Source organism: Artemia franciscana, chromosome 7, assembly GCF_032884065.1.
Source record: "Artemia franciscana chromosome 7, ASM3288406v1, whole genome shotgun sequence".
NCBI lineage: Eukaryota > Metazoa > Arthropoda > Branchiopoda > Anostraca > Artemiidae > Artemia > Artemia franciscana.
This window is the reverse complement of record NC_088869.1, coordinates 19,226,941-19,243,185: the sequence shown is the minus strand read 5'-3', so window position 1 is coordinate 19,243,185 and position 16,245 is coordinate 19,226,941. Positions and strand designations below refer to the sequence as shown.

The following is a 16,245-nucleotide window of genomic DNA, read 5'->3' as shown; positions in this document are numbered from 1 at the left end:
CATACATTTTATAGGCCTGTAATCGATGTTTCTTTACTTTTAAAGGCCAATAATGTTTAAAATAATGTGTTTTTAAGAATAATTTTCCTTTTAAAAATAACGTTCATACATTTTATAGGTCTACAATCAGTGTTTCTTTACTTTTAAAGGCCAATAATGTTTAAAATGATGTGTTTCTAAGAATAATTTTCTTTTTAAAAATAAGGTTCATACATTTTATAGGTCTACAATCGGTGTTTCTTTACTTTTAAAGGCCAATAATATTTAAAATGATGTGTTTTTAAGAATAATGTTCTTTTTAAAAATAGTGTTCATACATTTTATAGGCCTACAATCGGTGTTTCTTTACTTTTAAAGGCCAATAATGTTATCTGCTTTGTAACAGCTTTGTAACCTAAAAAATACCAATTCGTATGAAGTGTTAAATATGATATTGCCTCAAGGTGTTGTTGCCAATTATACATGTTTTCAACTCCCTTTTAAATCTGGTCGCAATGCTAAGGAGATGTCAATATTCTTAATGATATTCTGGCAAACCCCTCAAGGAGTGGTTAAGCCAATGAGAAAGGAGGAAATCTTGAATACTAAGAATTATTGCTAAAAATCATTTCACATAACTACAAACTTGAGAATCTTTGGGATTATTTATCGGTATAAGATCTACAAAACGACACAAAAATCAAGGCTGTATGATTAGTACAACCCTTTTAAATAGTAAAGGAAGAATATCTTAAATGGCAAATTTTAAAGGAAACTGATGATAACAAAAAAAAAAAAAAAAATTCACGGCCAAAAATTTTGAAATCTCGTGGCAAATCGAGAGGCTACTTTACAATTCTCTACGTCTTCTAAAATTAATTTTATAACTACTTTTAAAAATTAGAGGTGTCCCCACTAATTAATTTTTTATGAAGCTCTAAAGAAAAAAAAAATGCAAATTTGTTCGGCCTATTCATGTTAAAGCTTTCAATGAAGCCACAGGAATTTTTTCATCAAAGAATCTGCTTGTGTCTGTTGTTAATACACATTTCACTGCTATGGGAAAATAGCATTGGCTTCAAACCTCGGAGATTGACCTTAAATTGTTAGAACATACAATACAATTATTAAAATTAGAATTAAGTTAAATTAAATTTATATACATAAAATTAGTATTACATAGACTTATATAGCTATTAAACTATTAAAATTATTAGGATACATTAGAGTATTTAATAATAATAAAAAAAATTTTTTTTAGACTATTTAAAATATTTCAGATAACTGCATTCTTGAATGCCATCTAAGGGTTGTTTGTTATGAATCATGCCAGATGTCAAACCCTGAATGGCAAGTTTACTTTCTTCGCAATAACTTATTTGAAGTCACTAGCTAATTGTTATTTGATCAGTGGTAATTATAAATTATTAACAACAATATTAATTTAACTCTTCATTAATTATTTCGATTGTATTAAGCTGTCCCTAACTCAAAAAATTTATTAGGGCAGAAATATGGGCACTAAAAGTATACATGTATTTTCAATACATCCAACATAAGTTTAAAAATAAAATCGATTTCAAAGAAATAGAAAAAAAGATTGAAACTATTTTTCCATTCACAAAATCGAAATCGCTATATACTGCACACTCATCTGTCTTGAGGATCAACAACGATGATCGTACACTTATGTTTTTAGCTGTTTACCTTCTTTGATATCCTCTCGGAATATACGGGGCTCCATTACTCGAGTCCTGAAAAAAGAGAGAAAAATTATCAAACACTCTTTCCAAATAAACTGCAAACCCTAAAGAGCTATTTGATAAGTTTCACGAAAGGGATTTGCAAAGGAGTTATCTCTAGAAAGAATAAGGGAGGAGAATGTTTTCAAATACTCTTAGAAGAATCTAGATTTAACGAGCAAAGAAAAAAACAGGCTTCGTTTTTAAATGGACATTTCAGAGTAGTGTCATAATATTTCAGTGGACATGGGCTGCAATAGGGGGGAGGGGACATAATCTCTTCCCAACACCTTGAATTTCAAAAACATACGATTTTGGTATTCTCACTGAAAAAAGAAAAAGAAGGCTAAAATACCCCTCCCTGGATTTTGGAAATACCTTTTTAGCATAATCATTATAAAAAATCATTGTCCCTTCTCCCTACATTTTCATGCATTGGCATATTTGGCATCCTACTGCTATCAGGATTAACGAAATTACAAAACGTATCATAAATTTGACTACATGCATTTTTGGTACTTAATTGCTTATGATATAATTTCAGAGGATAGGCTAAATTCTCGTTGCCAAGCTAGTAAGTTCACAGGAAGTAAATCTTTGGACTAAAATCTATTTATGTCTGTCTGATCTTGGCCATTAACAGATAGTGTTATTCGAAAAGCTTGTGGATTTGAAGCCCTCATTTATCAGAATGGCGAGGGTCATTCTAGGATCCAACCCTACACCAGCTTTCTTGGTGTGAAAATAGTGATTTAGTTTTTAGTCCGTTTCTAGACTGCAAAATCTTTGTTTGAGAGTTCGCTTATAGAGTTTGTTGATGCATGTTTTGTCAGAGTTGAAATTTTAAGAGTGAAAGTGAGTTTTTTTCTCCAGCAGTATGAGATTATTTGTTCCCGAACCCAGGCAGGGTAGGAGTTTTTCGAGAAGTACTGTTATTAATATATCGACAGGAGGATCCGCTCACCCACCAAAGAGATAGTTAGAGAGATGTTTGTGGTAACACAGGTTGTGGCACCCTTGGCCAATAGTTCGGCCTTTGAAAAGGTAGTATACCTTTCACATACACAGTGGTTGCAATACCAGTGCTCCCGAATCCAACAAGGGTAGGTGTTTTTCGAGAAGTACTGTAATTAATATATCGAAAGGAGGGTCCGTTCACCCTCCAAAGAGATAGTTAGAGATATATTTGTGGTAACTCAGGTTGGGGAACCCTTCGCCAATAGTTTGGTCCTTGAAAAGGTAGTATACCTTTCACATACACATTGGTTGCAATATCGGCGCGCGAAGAAACGTAGAAACCTTGAAACCGCTCGATCGCGTTACTGGAGATCAAATAACTGATTGCCCTAAGGCATCTAGTACAAAAAGTGGTAGTTCACAAGGTAACCACAACAAACAGTGGTAGCAGCGGACGAACCGTTGATTTTTGAATTAAAATCAAGTTGCCATCAAGCCATGGCCAACTAGAGGAAAAGCCATGACGGATAGTCTGAGTGAGAGGCAAAGCTGGCATAAGCCTCTTTGAGATTGTATAAAAATTATTTCATTTTCACTTGTTAGATAGATAGATAATTTTTTATTTGCAACAATTAAATAAATAAATATGACAAACCGGTGCACATGCCTGGTGGCATACTTTAGCACTGACAATGTTACAATGTTACGTACACTACGAAAATAAAAACTAGCACTGAGAATGTTACATACATAAGCACTGAAAAAATAAAAATAAATCAAGCCAAAGTAAATACAAGCCTACAGCATCAGCATAAATATAATTCCCCGCAACATATTAAACACAAAAGACCTAATCATTTGATATTTAATTAAATATTTGAAAACCCGTCATAACTTACATAAATTTCAACTTTGCGATTATATTTTGCAACTTTTTAATAAATAGTAAGTTCATTAATTCTGAAAAAATTATTTTCATCACTGCTTTGTTAAGTTTTTTTTTAATAATTTTAAAAACTTTCGCTTAGTGCTACATTCTCGTACTGATATTGGAATTGAGTTCCAAATTTTTGACCCAGTATGACGGATGCTGAAACCCGCTCTTGATGTAGGACGAAATTCACATGAAAAATCTGAACAATGAGTGTTTGGATAGTTATGAAATTGGGAATTAGTTGAAAAAAATACCAGAGAAATTTGAAGGTAAACTATTGTATAAATAATCATGACAAATATTAGAAATAGAAATTGTATGAAGTTGATCCAAAGAATATATTCCTGAATTCCCATATAAGTGTCTAATTGAAGATCCATGCTCAACATTAAAAAGAATTCTCATTGCTTTATTCTGGAGTATTTGGAGAGATTTGAAAAGTAGAAGCCCAAACAGAAATACAATAAAGAAAATATGGGTGGACAAAAGAATAATAAATTGCTTTTAGAATATTTTTAGGAAACAAATAACGAAGACGTAATAGAATACCAATATATCGAGAAATTTTTGACGATAGTGTTTTCACATGTTTATGAAACAACAAATTTTCATCTAAATAAACACCAAGGTATTTAAACTGATCAACCCTTTTTAATTCAAGACCATTCAATAAAAGAGAGAATCCATCTGAAATGACCGAACCAGTTCGCGAAAACAACATATATTGGCATTTTTTCTCACTAAGAGCTAGTAAATTCCTTGAGTACCAAAAAGATACACCTTGTAACGTGCATTCAAGGTTATGGAAAAGAACTGCAAAGTCCTGGCGAGAGGAAAAAATTACTACATCATCAGCAAACATAATAATTTTACAAAGAGGCAAAACATCTGGTAAATCATTTATATAAAGAAGAAATAAAACAGGCCCAAGGACAGAGCCCTGAGGTATTCCATAATTAATCTGAAAAGTATCTGAACGAAGATCACGGGCTTTATCGATACATTCTAGTCGTCTCCCACAAAGATAAGATGCAAAAAAATTAACAGTTTGTGATGAAAATCCATAAGACTTAGGTTTCATAAGAAGCAAAGAATGATTTACAGTGTCAAATGCTTTAGCGACATCAAGGAAAATAGCCAAAGCATGTTGACCACCATCTAATGAGTCATTTATATTCACTAAAAGTTCATGAATTGCCATTTCAGTTGACTTTCCCTTTATAAATCAATATTGAGAAGTGTGTAATATCTTATTATCGAATAAATATTTTTGTAGTTGACTATTTGCAATTTTTTCCAAAATTTTACTATAAACTGAAAGCAAAGAAATACCTCTATAATCTGAATAATCAGTTGAATTACCGGCCAGTGCTGTCACTTACTTGAAGTACTTTTACTTGAAGTACTACTTAAGTAAAATTTTCCATTACTTGTACTTGTACTTAAGTAAAAACTCTAGGGTGTACTTGTTACTTGATACTTAAGTAAGATTACGAAATACTTATTACTTAAGATACTTTTAATGTACTTGTTTTTCAAATACTTTACCTTTGACAGGAAAATTTTGTGTGTGTGTGCTTTGGCAATGTACAAGAAAACATCACCTTTAGATTTAGAGCAAACTCAGATATAGCTTTTTTGTGTCTGTGATTTGGCAATATACAAGAAAACATCACCCTTTAGATTTAGAGTAAACTCAGATATAGCTTCATGCCCCATTTTTGGATATTTTATTTATTTATTTTCTTTATTTCCCTCAAATAATGAGGAGTACGCTACAATATAATATAAAGAAAAAACAAATGATAACACTTACACTCAAAACCTATCAAATATTGATCAAATACTTAAAAAGAGAGAAAAAAAAGATACAAAACACTTGTTAAATAGTTTAGCGTATAAATCATGAAGAGCCAGAACTGTTACTAAAAAACGGAAACAAATTGTGGCCTAAAAGGTTAATTTTCGCCTTATCTTCAAATCAGTGCTGCAACAAGTACTCCAAATTTTTACTTAAGTATCAAGTATTAAGTACTCATTGTTTTTTTTACTTAAATATCAAGTAATAAGTACTTTCCGAATTCTTACTTAAGTATCAAGTATCAAGTACTTGCCAAAATTGTACTTAAGTAGTACTTCAAGTACTACTTTAAGTATTTATTCTATGTATGTATATTCTATATATATATATATATATATATATATATATATATATATATATATATATATATATATATATATATATATATATATATATATATATATATATATATATATATATATATATATATTTATATATATATATATATATATATATATATATATATATATGTATATATATATATATATATATATATATATATACTATCAAAACAATTAAGTGCAGTCAAAAATCTCCTGATTGGATCAGACAGATCACATGACAGGATTAACACAGTGTATGTAGAGTTGAACTTATGGCAATTAGTTTTCAGTCAAATCTGGCACGTCTGAAAAAATACAGGGTTATTCTGAAACATGTCGGAATGGTGGAAAAATACTGAAAATAGAAAAACAAACTTTGGATTGGCTTTAAAACATATATACTCAAATTTAAAAGTAAGGAGTCAAGTGAGTCAGTTGCGGACTTTTTTAATAAGAGAAATCAAAGCTCAATAAAAAGGAGCAGCAAAAATCCACACTTTTGGCAGCTAGCTGAAGGTTGCTGGCTGTCAGCGTACTGAAAGAAAAGAAGAGTATGAAAATGAAGTCTTGATTCACACTTTGATGACATTTCTCGCCCTCGGCACCTTTACAAGGAAGCTGCCTCAAGTTTTCATGTTAAATTTCAGACGCGATATGAAAATGTATGGCATCTATATCCTTTGGCTGGTTTTCACTCAAGCAAGCCGCATGCTGTGTAGTCAATTCAGATGGTCGGTAAAACTCCCTACAAACATTTATTGTAAAACCACGGGCCTGCAGCAAGCCTGCTGATTCAGACGCATTCCACCCGGCTGGTCAAACTGCAGAATGTTGCAGAAGTTACAACCTATTTATTTCTAGCAGGAGTTTTCACACCGTGAAGTGGCAAAAACCATGAGACTAAGTCGGAAATCTCCTGAGAAAAAAAAATAAAACAAGAGCTAAGAGCTCATATGGCACTTTTGACGACGTCGGAAGAGCCAAGAGCCAAAAGCTCATATGGCATGAGCTCTAACAAAATTATAAGAATCAATAGATTAATTTAAAAGAAAAATCAGACACTTAGTGCCGGTCGGGATTTAAAATAAGAGCTCTGAGACACAAAGTCCTTTTAAATATCAAAATTCATCAAGATCGGATCACCCACTCGCAAGTTAAAAATACCTCCTTTTTTCTAATTTTCTAAATCACCAATTTTCATCGTCCTAGCACGTCCAGAAGCACCGAACTCACCAAAGCACAGGACCCTCCTAACTCCCCCAAAGAGAGTAGATCGAGTCCGGTTTCGTCAATCACGTATCTACGACATTTGCTTATTCTACCCACCAAGTTCCATCCCGATCTCTCCACTCTAAGCGTTTTACAATATTTCCGGTTTCCCCCTCCAACTCTCCCCCAATTTCACCAGAACTGGTCTGGGTTAAAATAAGAGCTATGAGACATGAGCTCTCTCTAAATATCAAATTCAAAAATACCTCACGAACGGTCACCCGCTCTTAAGTTAAAAATACCTCAGTTTTTTAATTTTTCCGAATTAACACCCCCTCCAACTCCCACAAAGGGAGCGAATCCGTTTCGATTATGTCAATCACGTATCTAGGACATGTGCTTATTCTTCCCACCAAGTTTCATCCTGATCTCTCCACTCTTAGCGTTTTCCAAGATTTCCGGTCCTCCCCCCAAATCCCCTCAATGACACTGGATCCGGTCAGGATTTAAAACATGAGACAGTAGCAAACTGTCTCATGTAGCAAAACAGTAGCAAACATGAGTTACGAGGTCCTTCTAAATATGAAATTTCATCCGATGAAATTCAAGATCTGATCACTCCTTCGTAAGTTAAAAATACCTCATTTTTTCTAATTTTTCAGAAATAACCCTCCCCCCAACTCCGCAAAAGAGAGCGGATCGGTTCTGGTTATGTCAATCACGTATCTAGGACTTCTGCATATTTTTCCCGCTAAGTTTCATCCCGATCCCTCCACTATAAGCATTTTCTAAGATTTTAGGTTTCCCCCTCCAACTCCCCCAATGTCACCTGATCCGGTCGGAATTTCAAATGAGAGCTCTGAGACATGATATCCTTCTAAATATCAAATTTAATTAAGATCCGATCGCCTGTTCGTAAGTTAAAAATAGCTTATTTTTTCTAATTTTTCCTAATTAACCGTCCCCCAACCCCCCACAGATGGTCGAATCGGGGAAACAACTATTTCTAATTTAATCGGTTTGATCCCTGATACGCCTGCCAAATTTCATCGTCCTAGCTTATCTGGGAATGCCTAAACTAGCAAAACCGGGACCGACAGACCGACAGAATTTGCGATCACTATATGTCACTTGGTAAATACTAAGTGCCATACAAAGTAATTGTGTTGCGGAGCAACACTACTGTTTCGTAGTTTTTTTTTTTTTTTTTTTTTTTACCGTGATCAGCGACCTGTAGCTCCGAAGTGGTAAGAGTTAAAAATTTGAGATTTTTCAGAGCGAAGGGAAACGTGAAACAGAGTAAAAAAGTTCCAGAGAAGTTCCTAAAATTTCTAACAGTTTTCCATAAAAAAAAATAAAACGGTTTTTTTCTTAGAAACTGTGCGTTCGATGTTTGGCGTCAAGTTAAGACGACCCTAGCTTCGGAAATAAACTTGTTAGAAATACAGTTATGCTGAACTCATGTAGAACTTTCATTTGTCTCTTCGAGAACCGGAGCACAAAATTCCGTAGCTCTTACAGATTTCCCGGAAATAATTCCGGAAAAGCCCATATAGTTCCGAATTTTTTTGGAATTTTCTCAAATTTTCGATTTTGATGTTTCTTATATTTTTATCGAGTAGTGCTATGAAAAGTATGCAAGAAGAAGTGAAGTGTTCTATATACCAAGTTGCTTCGTTCTCTAAGAAATAATTTCCGAAGTTTTGACGTTCTAGAGGTAACTTCTGTTCTGGACCAGCTAGAATTTTTTTCCAACGCGGTTCGACAGGTCTCGATCTCCTAACAACTGGAGCTTACAATAGTTTCTCGGAAATAAAATTCCTTTTGTCATGCCCTCGGGGCAATTTAAATTTTTTGGTGAATTTGGTTTGTTTTATATTTTCCTAGTTTAGACCATCAAAAGTTAAGCAGAAAACTATAAGACGTTATTTCCGTATCTCTTTCAGATTTCCCGGAAATAGCAACTGTGTCCCGTAGGGCACAGTTGCACGTGTTGCTCCGCAACTGTGCCCTAAGGAACAGGGCACAGTTGCTGCAACACTTCCCGTTGCACAGGCAACGGAGGTCTAATTTTTCTCTGGGGATGGAACATTCGGTTGAAGTTTGGCTTCAGTATGGCTCATTTTGGGAAAGTGTCATTTCCTGGCTTTGGGCAAGTCATGGGTAGAAGTAGTTATAGGCCCTACTAAATTGAAGGAAAACTCGACTTTCTTAAAACTGGAACCCCCCCCCTCGCCCTATTTGAGATAGGGTTTGTAATATCAGAGCTCAATTTGAGCCCTAATCCTAGTTTTCTTTGGTCTAGCTTTCATTTGGATCCGTTGCTCCATTTGCAAGTTATACTAAATTAAACAAAAAGCTTGACTTTTTTCAGCACTTAAAACCCACTCCCCTTCGTGCTATTTGAGCTATGGTTTTCATCTCAAAACTTAATGCCTGTCATAGTCTTAGGCATCTTTGGTTCAATCTTCATTGAGGTGCATCACTCCACTCGCAAGTTACACTGAATTAAATGAAAAACCCAACTTTTTTCTAGCACTTAAAGCCCCCTTCCCCTAATTAAGCTAGGGTCTTCATCTCCAAACATTATGTGTCTCATGGTTTTGGCATCTTTGGCTTAAAATTCATTGAGATCCATTACTTCATTCGCAAGTTAAACCGAGTTAAACAAAAAACTCAACTTTTTTTAGTACTTACAGCCCCCTCCCCCTAACTAAGCTTGGGTCTCCATCCCAGGACTCAATGTATATCATACCCTTAGGGATTTTTATTCAATTTTCATCGAAATTCATCTTTCCATTTGCAAGTTAAACTGAATTAAATGAAAAACTCAATTTTTTTAACACTTAAAGCCCCCTCGCCCTAATTTCGCTCAATTTTAAGCCAAATAGTTTAATTTTAATACAAATTTACTTGATAAAATTGTTTTTCCCAATTAGACCATCTGGGGGGCTGAAGGGAGAGGAAAAATGAGGAAAAATGAGGTATTTATAACTTACGAGTGGGTAATCGGATCTTAATGAATTTTGATATTTAGAAGACAGACAGACAGATCTCAAAAACCTATCTTGATGGATATTTTCCACTATCCAAATAGGTGATGATCCCTGGATGATGATATGCTATTCTTTTCCTTTTTTTTGGATTTAATGAGCCAACATGGCTACCTAAGACGTTGCAAAATCTGTCCGTCCGTCTGTCTGTCTGTCCGCCCGTCTGTGTAATCAAGTATAGAGGGAGAACCGCTAGTCAGATTTGGATGAAAATTTGGATGGCCAGATTTGGTGCCAAGGATCATGAGACACATCAAGTTGAAAGATGAAGACCCAAGCTCAAATAAAACAGGGGGGAGAGGGCTTTGCCTGCTAAAAATAGTTTTTCGTTTAATTCAGAGTAACTTGCGAATGGAGTGATGGATCTGAATGAAAATTGAACCAAAGAGGCCTAAGACCATGACACATATCAAGTTTTTGTTTAATTAATTATAACTTGCAAATGGAGTAACGGATTCGAATGAAAACTAGACCAAAGATGCCGAAGATTAGGAGTCATATCAAGTTCTTGTATCACAAACCCAATCTCAAATAGGGCGAGGGGGAGAGGGTTTCAAGTTTTAAGAAAGTTGAGTTTTCCTTTAATTTAGTAGGGCCTATAACTTATGAATGGAGTGACAAATCTGAAGTCAGATTCGTCTGAATACCTGCAGTTGCTGGAATGGATTTGACAAAATACCACTGCATTGGATCCAGCTAGAGTTCCCCAGACTTGTTTATTGCAGACAACATTTAGATGGGTAAAGATTCATAGCCTCAGTAGTTTTACCCATAATATGGTCCTAAAGATGATGAAATGGTAGAAATCTGGTTCAGTTGACGAGATGACAAAACTTAAAACACTAATTTCAGAAATATAAGCCCAAATGGACAACAGTAAGCAACATTTAGCACAAAACAAAGGATTTTAGCTCACTGTCGACCAGTGAACTGTGAAACAATTTCAATTTTTTTATTATATAACTTTTAAACAAAATTAAACCAAGTGTTAATCAAACTATAATTTTTTTCGTCAAAAACAAATACCTTATTTCACATCCAAAAATAGGGCATGGAGCTATATCTGACTTTACTCTAAATCTAAAGGTGAGGTTTTCTTGTACACTGCCAAAACACACACACACAAAATTTTCGTGTCAAAGGTAAAGTATTTGAAAAACAAGTACATTAAAAGTATCTTAAGTAATAAGTATTTTGTAATCTTACTTAAGTATCAAGTAATAGAAAATTTTACTTAAGTAGTACTTTAAGTAAAAGTACTTCAAGTAAATGACGGCACTGCTTCAAATGTTTTATATTTTTTCTTTATACAGACTACAGGATCCTTCACATTAAGCTTTAAAACAATCTCAGTGTTACTAAAAGAAAGGGAGAAACCAAGTAAAAATTTACAAAATTTAAAATAAGAAACTTTGATGGGCGAAAGATCAGAAGGTGTGAAATTTTGGAAGAGGAGGGACGGGAACAATACATGAGGCAGAGCAACAGCGCTATACATACGACCAAGGACGTCCCGACGGTAAAGACCCCGAAAACGAATTAAAAGATCAAATGCCTTGCGTAGTTTCATCTGAACATGTTGAACCAGGACTGGTTTAAAATCTCTTTTCGAAGCAGCATAAGGTAATCCCAAATAAGTGACTATTGGCGACGACTGAAAAATAACACCATTGCCGCAATCGAGAGTCGCCCTGACATTATCCTCTGAACAATTTACAACAAAAAATTGACATTTTTCAAAACTGATAGAAAGGCTCAAACCTTTTAAACAATTAATTAAAATATTAAAATTAGAAACAAGACTAGACTTAAACCGGCTTAGAAGGATAATGTAATCAGCATACGTAATGTAAGACAGATTTCGAGATAATGAAACAAAAGAGCAGGAAAGAGAATTAAGGGCAGTAGCTAAACAAGAAATGAATATATAAGGAGAAATAATTCCTCCTTGTTTAATTCCTCTACCCACTTGAATTAATTTGGACTGAGATGAAGACGAACTCGGACAGATACGGATCTTTAAACCAGAATACCAAGAGCAAAGGACTCGTATGAGAGTTAGGGGCAATCCAGCATGGATTAAAGTGAGCAGAGCAGATGCATGAGAAATGTTATCAAAGGCCCCTTTGATATCAACCAAGAGGGCGTATAGCGGTTGACCAGAGATTCTCGCTTCTTCAATAACTTTGCTGAAAGATGCATGGGCGTGGTCACATCCCAAACCTCTCTTGAAACCAACTTGATTAGAACCAGTGTCAAGAATTTTAAGAAGATCCTTCAAACACAACTCAAACACTTTCCCAATCATAGAACCCCTAGTAATTGGCCTCCAGGAACTACAAGATGACAAGTCTCTTTTCCCGCTCTTAGGAATAGGCGTAACTATGCCAATATAGAATGACGATGGTACTAAACAAGTAGTAAGTAAAAGGTTGAAAAATGCCAGTAGAGTAATAAGAAAAGAAGAAGGAGCAAGTTTGAGGTGATTAGCAAATAAGCCATCATGATCCTTAGCCGACTGCGCCTTTAACGTTTTGATTGCTACACGTAACATATCCTCAGAAATCCTATAATCAGTTGAAAAATTCTTCAACCTTTCATCTAATTGCAACACAACACTGTTAGAATCGTACGAAGTCGACAACTTAGAAAAATAATTTTCCCACTCTTTTAGCGATGGTGTGGAATTAATATCAGGCATGTTAGTCCGCCTATTGCCTCGGAGAACTTTCCAAAGGAGATTCTTGTCCTTTTCGTTATCAATATTTGAAGAAACTTCTTACATGATCAGGCTATTATGACGACGGAGCTCCGCTTGGAATTCGGCCTTTCTCTTTTTTTATTAGCAAAAAAACTGGATGCGAGTCTCTAGGCTTACCAAGCGCCCGCCATTCCCAATACGCTTGTTTAGCCGCCTTATTGGAATTTACCAAAATGGATTGAGGCTCCAAATAGGTTTCTGCGCACCCAATCTGATCCTATTAGTAGGAAAAACTGCCGCAGCACCATACTTTAAGCAATGGATTAATTCAAAATAAAGACAATTAATAGTCAAAGAAGGATTACTGTCCATTGAATCAAAACTATCAGGGATACAAACTTTATCAATTAAAGTCCCAACTCTTTCTTGGTAAAGCGGTCGAAAATTTGGATTACAATCAACCCGATCAAAAAATTAGGAAGCTTATTGCCAGAAAAACGAAATGGGGAAGGACGAGAAGCCAAAGGGGGTAAAAGGAACTGAAGCGGCATGAGGTCACTAACGGGGAAATCTTCGATTACAGTAACCACAGGCAAAGGATCACTCGGGTTAGAAGAAAAAACATGATCAATATTAGTTGTACTACCACTCCAATGAATATAAGTAAAATCCTGGGACTAGATAAAATTCTACCCCTTTCATTTGCTATATTTGGATCACAGTTAAAATCACCTAAAATATAAGTACGCAAATTTGACTGTAAATTAGAGACAAAACGACTAAGATTAAAACAGCATCGAGTAAACGCATCAAAAGAAATATCGTCATGGTAATCAGTCGGAAAATAACAATTAATTAAAACTACGTTTGAAAAACTACAAATAAGATTTGAAATAAGGTATTGTTTTAGACGAAAAAAATTTATAGTACGATTAACACTTGGTTTAATTTTTGTTTAAAAGTTATATAACAAAGAAAATTGAAATTATTTCACAGTTCACTGGGTCGACAGTGAGATAAATCCCTTGTTTTGTGCTAAATGTTGCATACTGTAATCAATTTGGGCTTATATTTCTGACATTAGTGTTTAAGTTTTGTCATCTCGTCAACTGAACCAGATTTCTGTGGAGCAGTGCTTGGGGTTTAGGGGGGTCCAGTGCTTTGGCGAGTTCGGTACTTCTGGACGTGCTAGGACAATGAAAATTGGTAGGCGTGTCAGGGACCTGTACAGATTGACCTGATAAAGTTGATTCCCCGATTCAACCATCTGGGGGGGGGGCTGAAGGGAGAGGAAAAATTAGAAAAATGAGGTATTTTTAACTTGTGAGTGGGTGATCGGATCTTAATGAATTTTGATATTTAAAAGGACCTTGTGTCTCCGAGCTCTTATTTTAAATTTCGACCAGCATTAAGCCTGTCATTTTTTTTTTAAATCAGTCTATTGATTCTTATGATTTTACTAGAGCTCATGCCATATGAGCTCTTGGCTCTTCCGGCCTCGTCACAAGTGCCATATGAGCTCTTAGCTCTTGTTTTATTCCTTTTTTCTAAGAAGATTTTCGACTTAGTCTCATAGTTTTGCCACTTCATGGTATGAAAACTGCTGCTAGAAAAAGATAGGTTGCAACTTCTGCCGTATTGTCTTCTAGGATATTTAAATGTGTGCTTGCATCGTACCTGCGTCCCCTTAAAAGTTCTGTTTCTTATGGTAATATTGGTTTGTCTTCTGTTGCATATGCAGACGACGTTCTTCTTGTTGCCGGGACTCGCCGTGGATTGCTTTCCAATTTTACTATATTAACCAATGAGCTATCTAAGATTGGACTGTAAGTTAATGCGTTTAAATGCGAGTTTATTTGTTTTAATAGCCCTTATGCGGTCGCTGCATTCGTTGCTGGGACTGCAATTCTGCCATGTTCTTCTTTAGTTAGTTGGCTTGGTCTTTGTTACGGTTCAACACTTTCCATTACCTTTTCATCCCTAGTAAATCAAGCCGTGAAAAACCTACTCGTCGCTTACGGAAAAATATCCCCAAACAAAAGCCGTTACAACCGCAACGGTTTGTGCATGATTTATAACGCTTATTGCGCCCCTGTGCTTTTGTTTTATTAGGCATGGCTTGTCTGTTTCGTAAGAAAAATCCCCATACTCTACGTGCGGCTTATTTCAGATATTGCAAAATCCTTCTCCGGCTTCCTAAATGGCACCAAAACTCGATTTGGTTTAATAGATATGCCTTGTTGGATTCGGTCTATCAGTGATGATTTATGTAAAAAGACTATCTACTTTATTCACGTTTACGACCCTCTGCAGCCATATTGAAACTGGCTAATTAGTCCATGTTGTCTTTAGTTAGTTTGAATTTTTTTTCTTGCTCTTTATCGTTTTTATTTTTGTTTATTTATAATGCTCCGTACTTTGTGTTTTTTGTTATATTTTTACGGATAATAAAGTTCATTCATTCATTCTGCAGTTTGACCATCCGTATGGAATGCGTCTGAATCAGCGGACTTGCTGTAGGCTCGTGATTTTATAATATATGTTTGTAGGGAGTTTTACCGACCAGCTGAATTGACTACAGACCATGCGGCTTGCTTGAGTGAAAACCAGCCAAAGGATATAGATGCCATACATTTTCATAGCGTGTCTGAAATTTAACATGCCTTCAATTGACTATTGATATTTGATTATTGAGTTTTAATTTCTCTTGTTAAAAGTCTGCAACTCACTCACTTGGCTCCTTACTTTCAAATTTGACTTTTTTTTTGTTGCTAAGGTTTTTACTTATTGGATCAGAGAGTGAACTACTTTATTACCTTTTATCTGTTTTAAAGCTAATACAAAGTTTATTAAAGTTTTTTCCACCATTCCGACGTGTTTCAGAATCCCTGTATTTTTTCAAACGTGCCAGATTTGACTGAACAATAATCGCCAGAAGTTCAACTCTATGTGCACTGTATTAATCCTTTCAAGTGATCAGTCTGATCCAATCAAAAGTTTTCTGACTGCACTTAAATATTTTGAGTCTTTTCCTTGCAAGCCGTTGTGTTGAAAATTGGTTCAGATTATTTTCTTGGACTTCATTGGGTGTATACCAGCCGAACAAGGGAACCGGTTAAAAACGATAAAACGGAAATTCTGGTTCTTGATTAAGATTTCCAAGAGAGGAATGACAGGCGACATTTTATAGGCAAGGGAAGGGGCTAAGAAGCCTTCAGAATGGCTTTAAAAAAGGTAGCATGGGCTTTATATCAGAAATATATATATATATATATATATATATATATATATATATATATATATATATATATATATATATATATATATATATATATATATATATATATATATATATATATATATATATATATCAAACAGTTCGTGGCAACGAACTGTAGTACTGAGCGACCTGGTTCAATAGTAACCGAAACTCTAAAAAATAGAATTTTAATACCAATAGTTACATCAAAATAATCACATTTTAAT

At 34.8% G+C, this 16,245-nt stretch overlaps 1 protein-coding gene across 1 annotated transcript in view; it reads right to left on the bottom strand.

Moving 5' to 3' along the window:
* Positions 1-1,492: 1,492 nt before the first annotated feature.
* The window catches only part of LOC136028943 (5'-3' exoribonuclease 2 homolog), a 147,524-nt gene continuing 132,771 nt past the window's right edge, over positions 1,493-16,245 (bottom strand). The window contains exon 20 of the mRNA XM_065706930.1: positions 1,493-1,733. Within this exon, the coding sequence (XP_065563002.1) occupies positions 1,683-1,733 (51 nt within the window). The 3' untranslated portion in view covers positions 1,493-1,682. The remainder of the gene's footprint in view (positions 1,734-16,245) is intronic.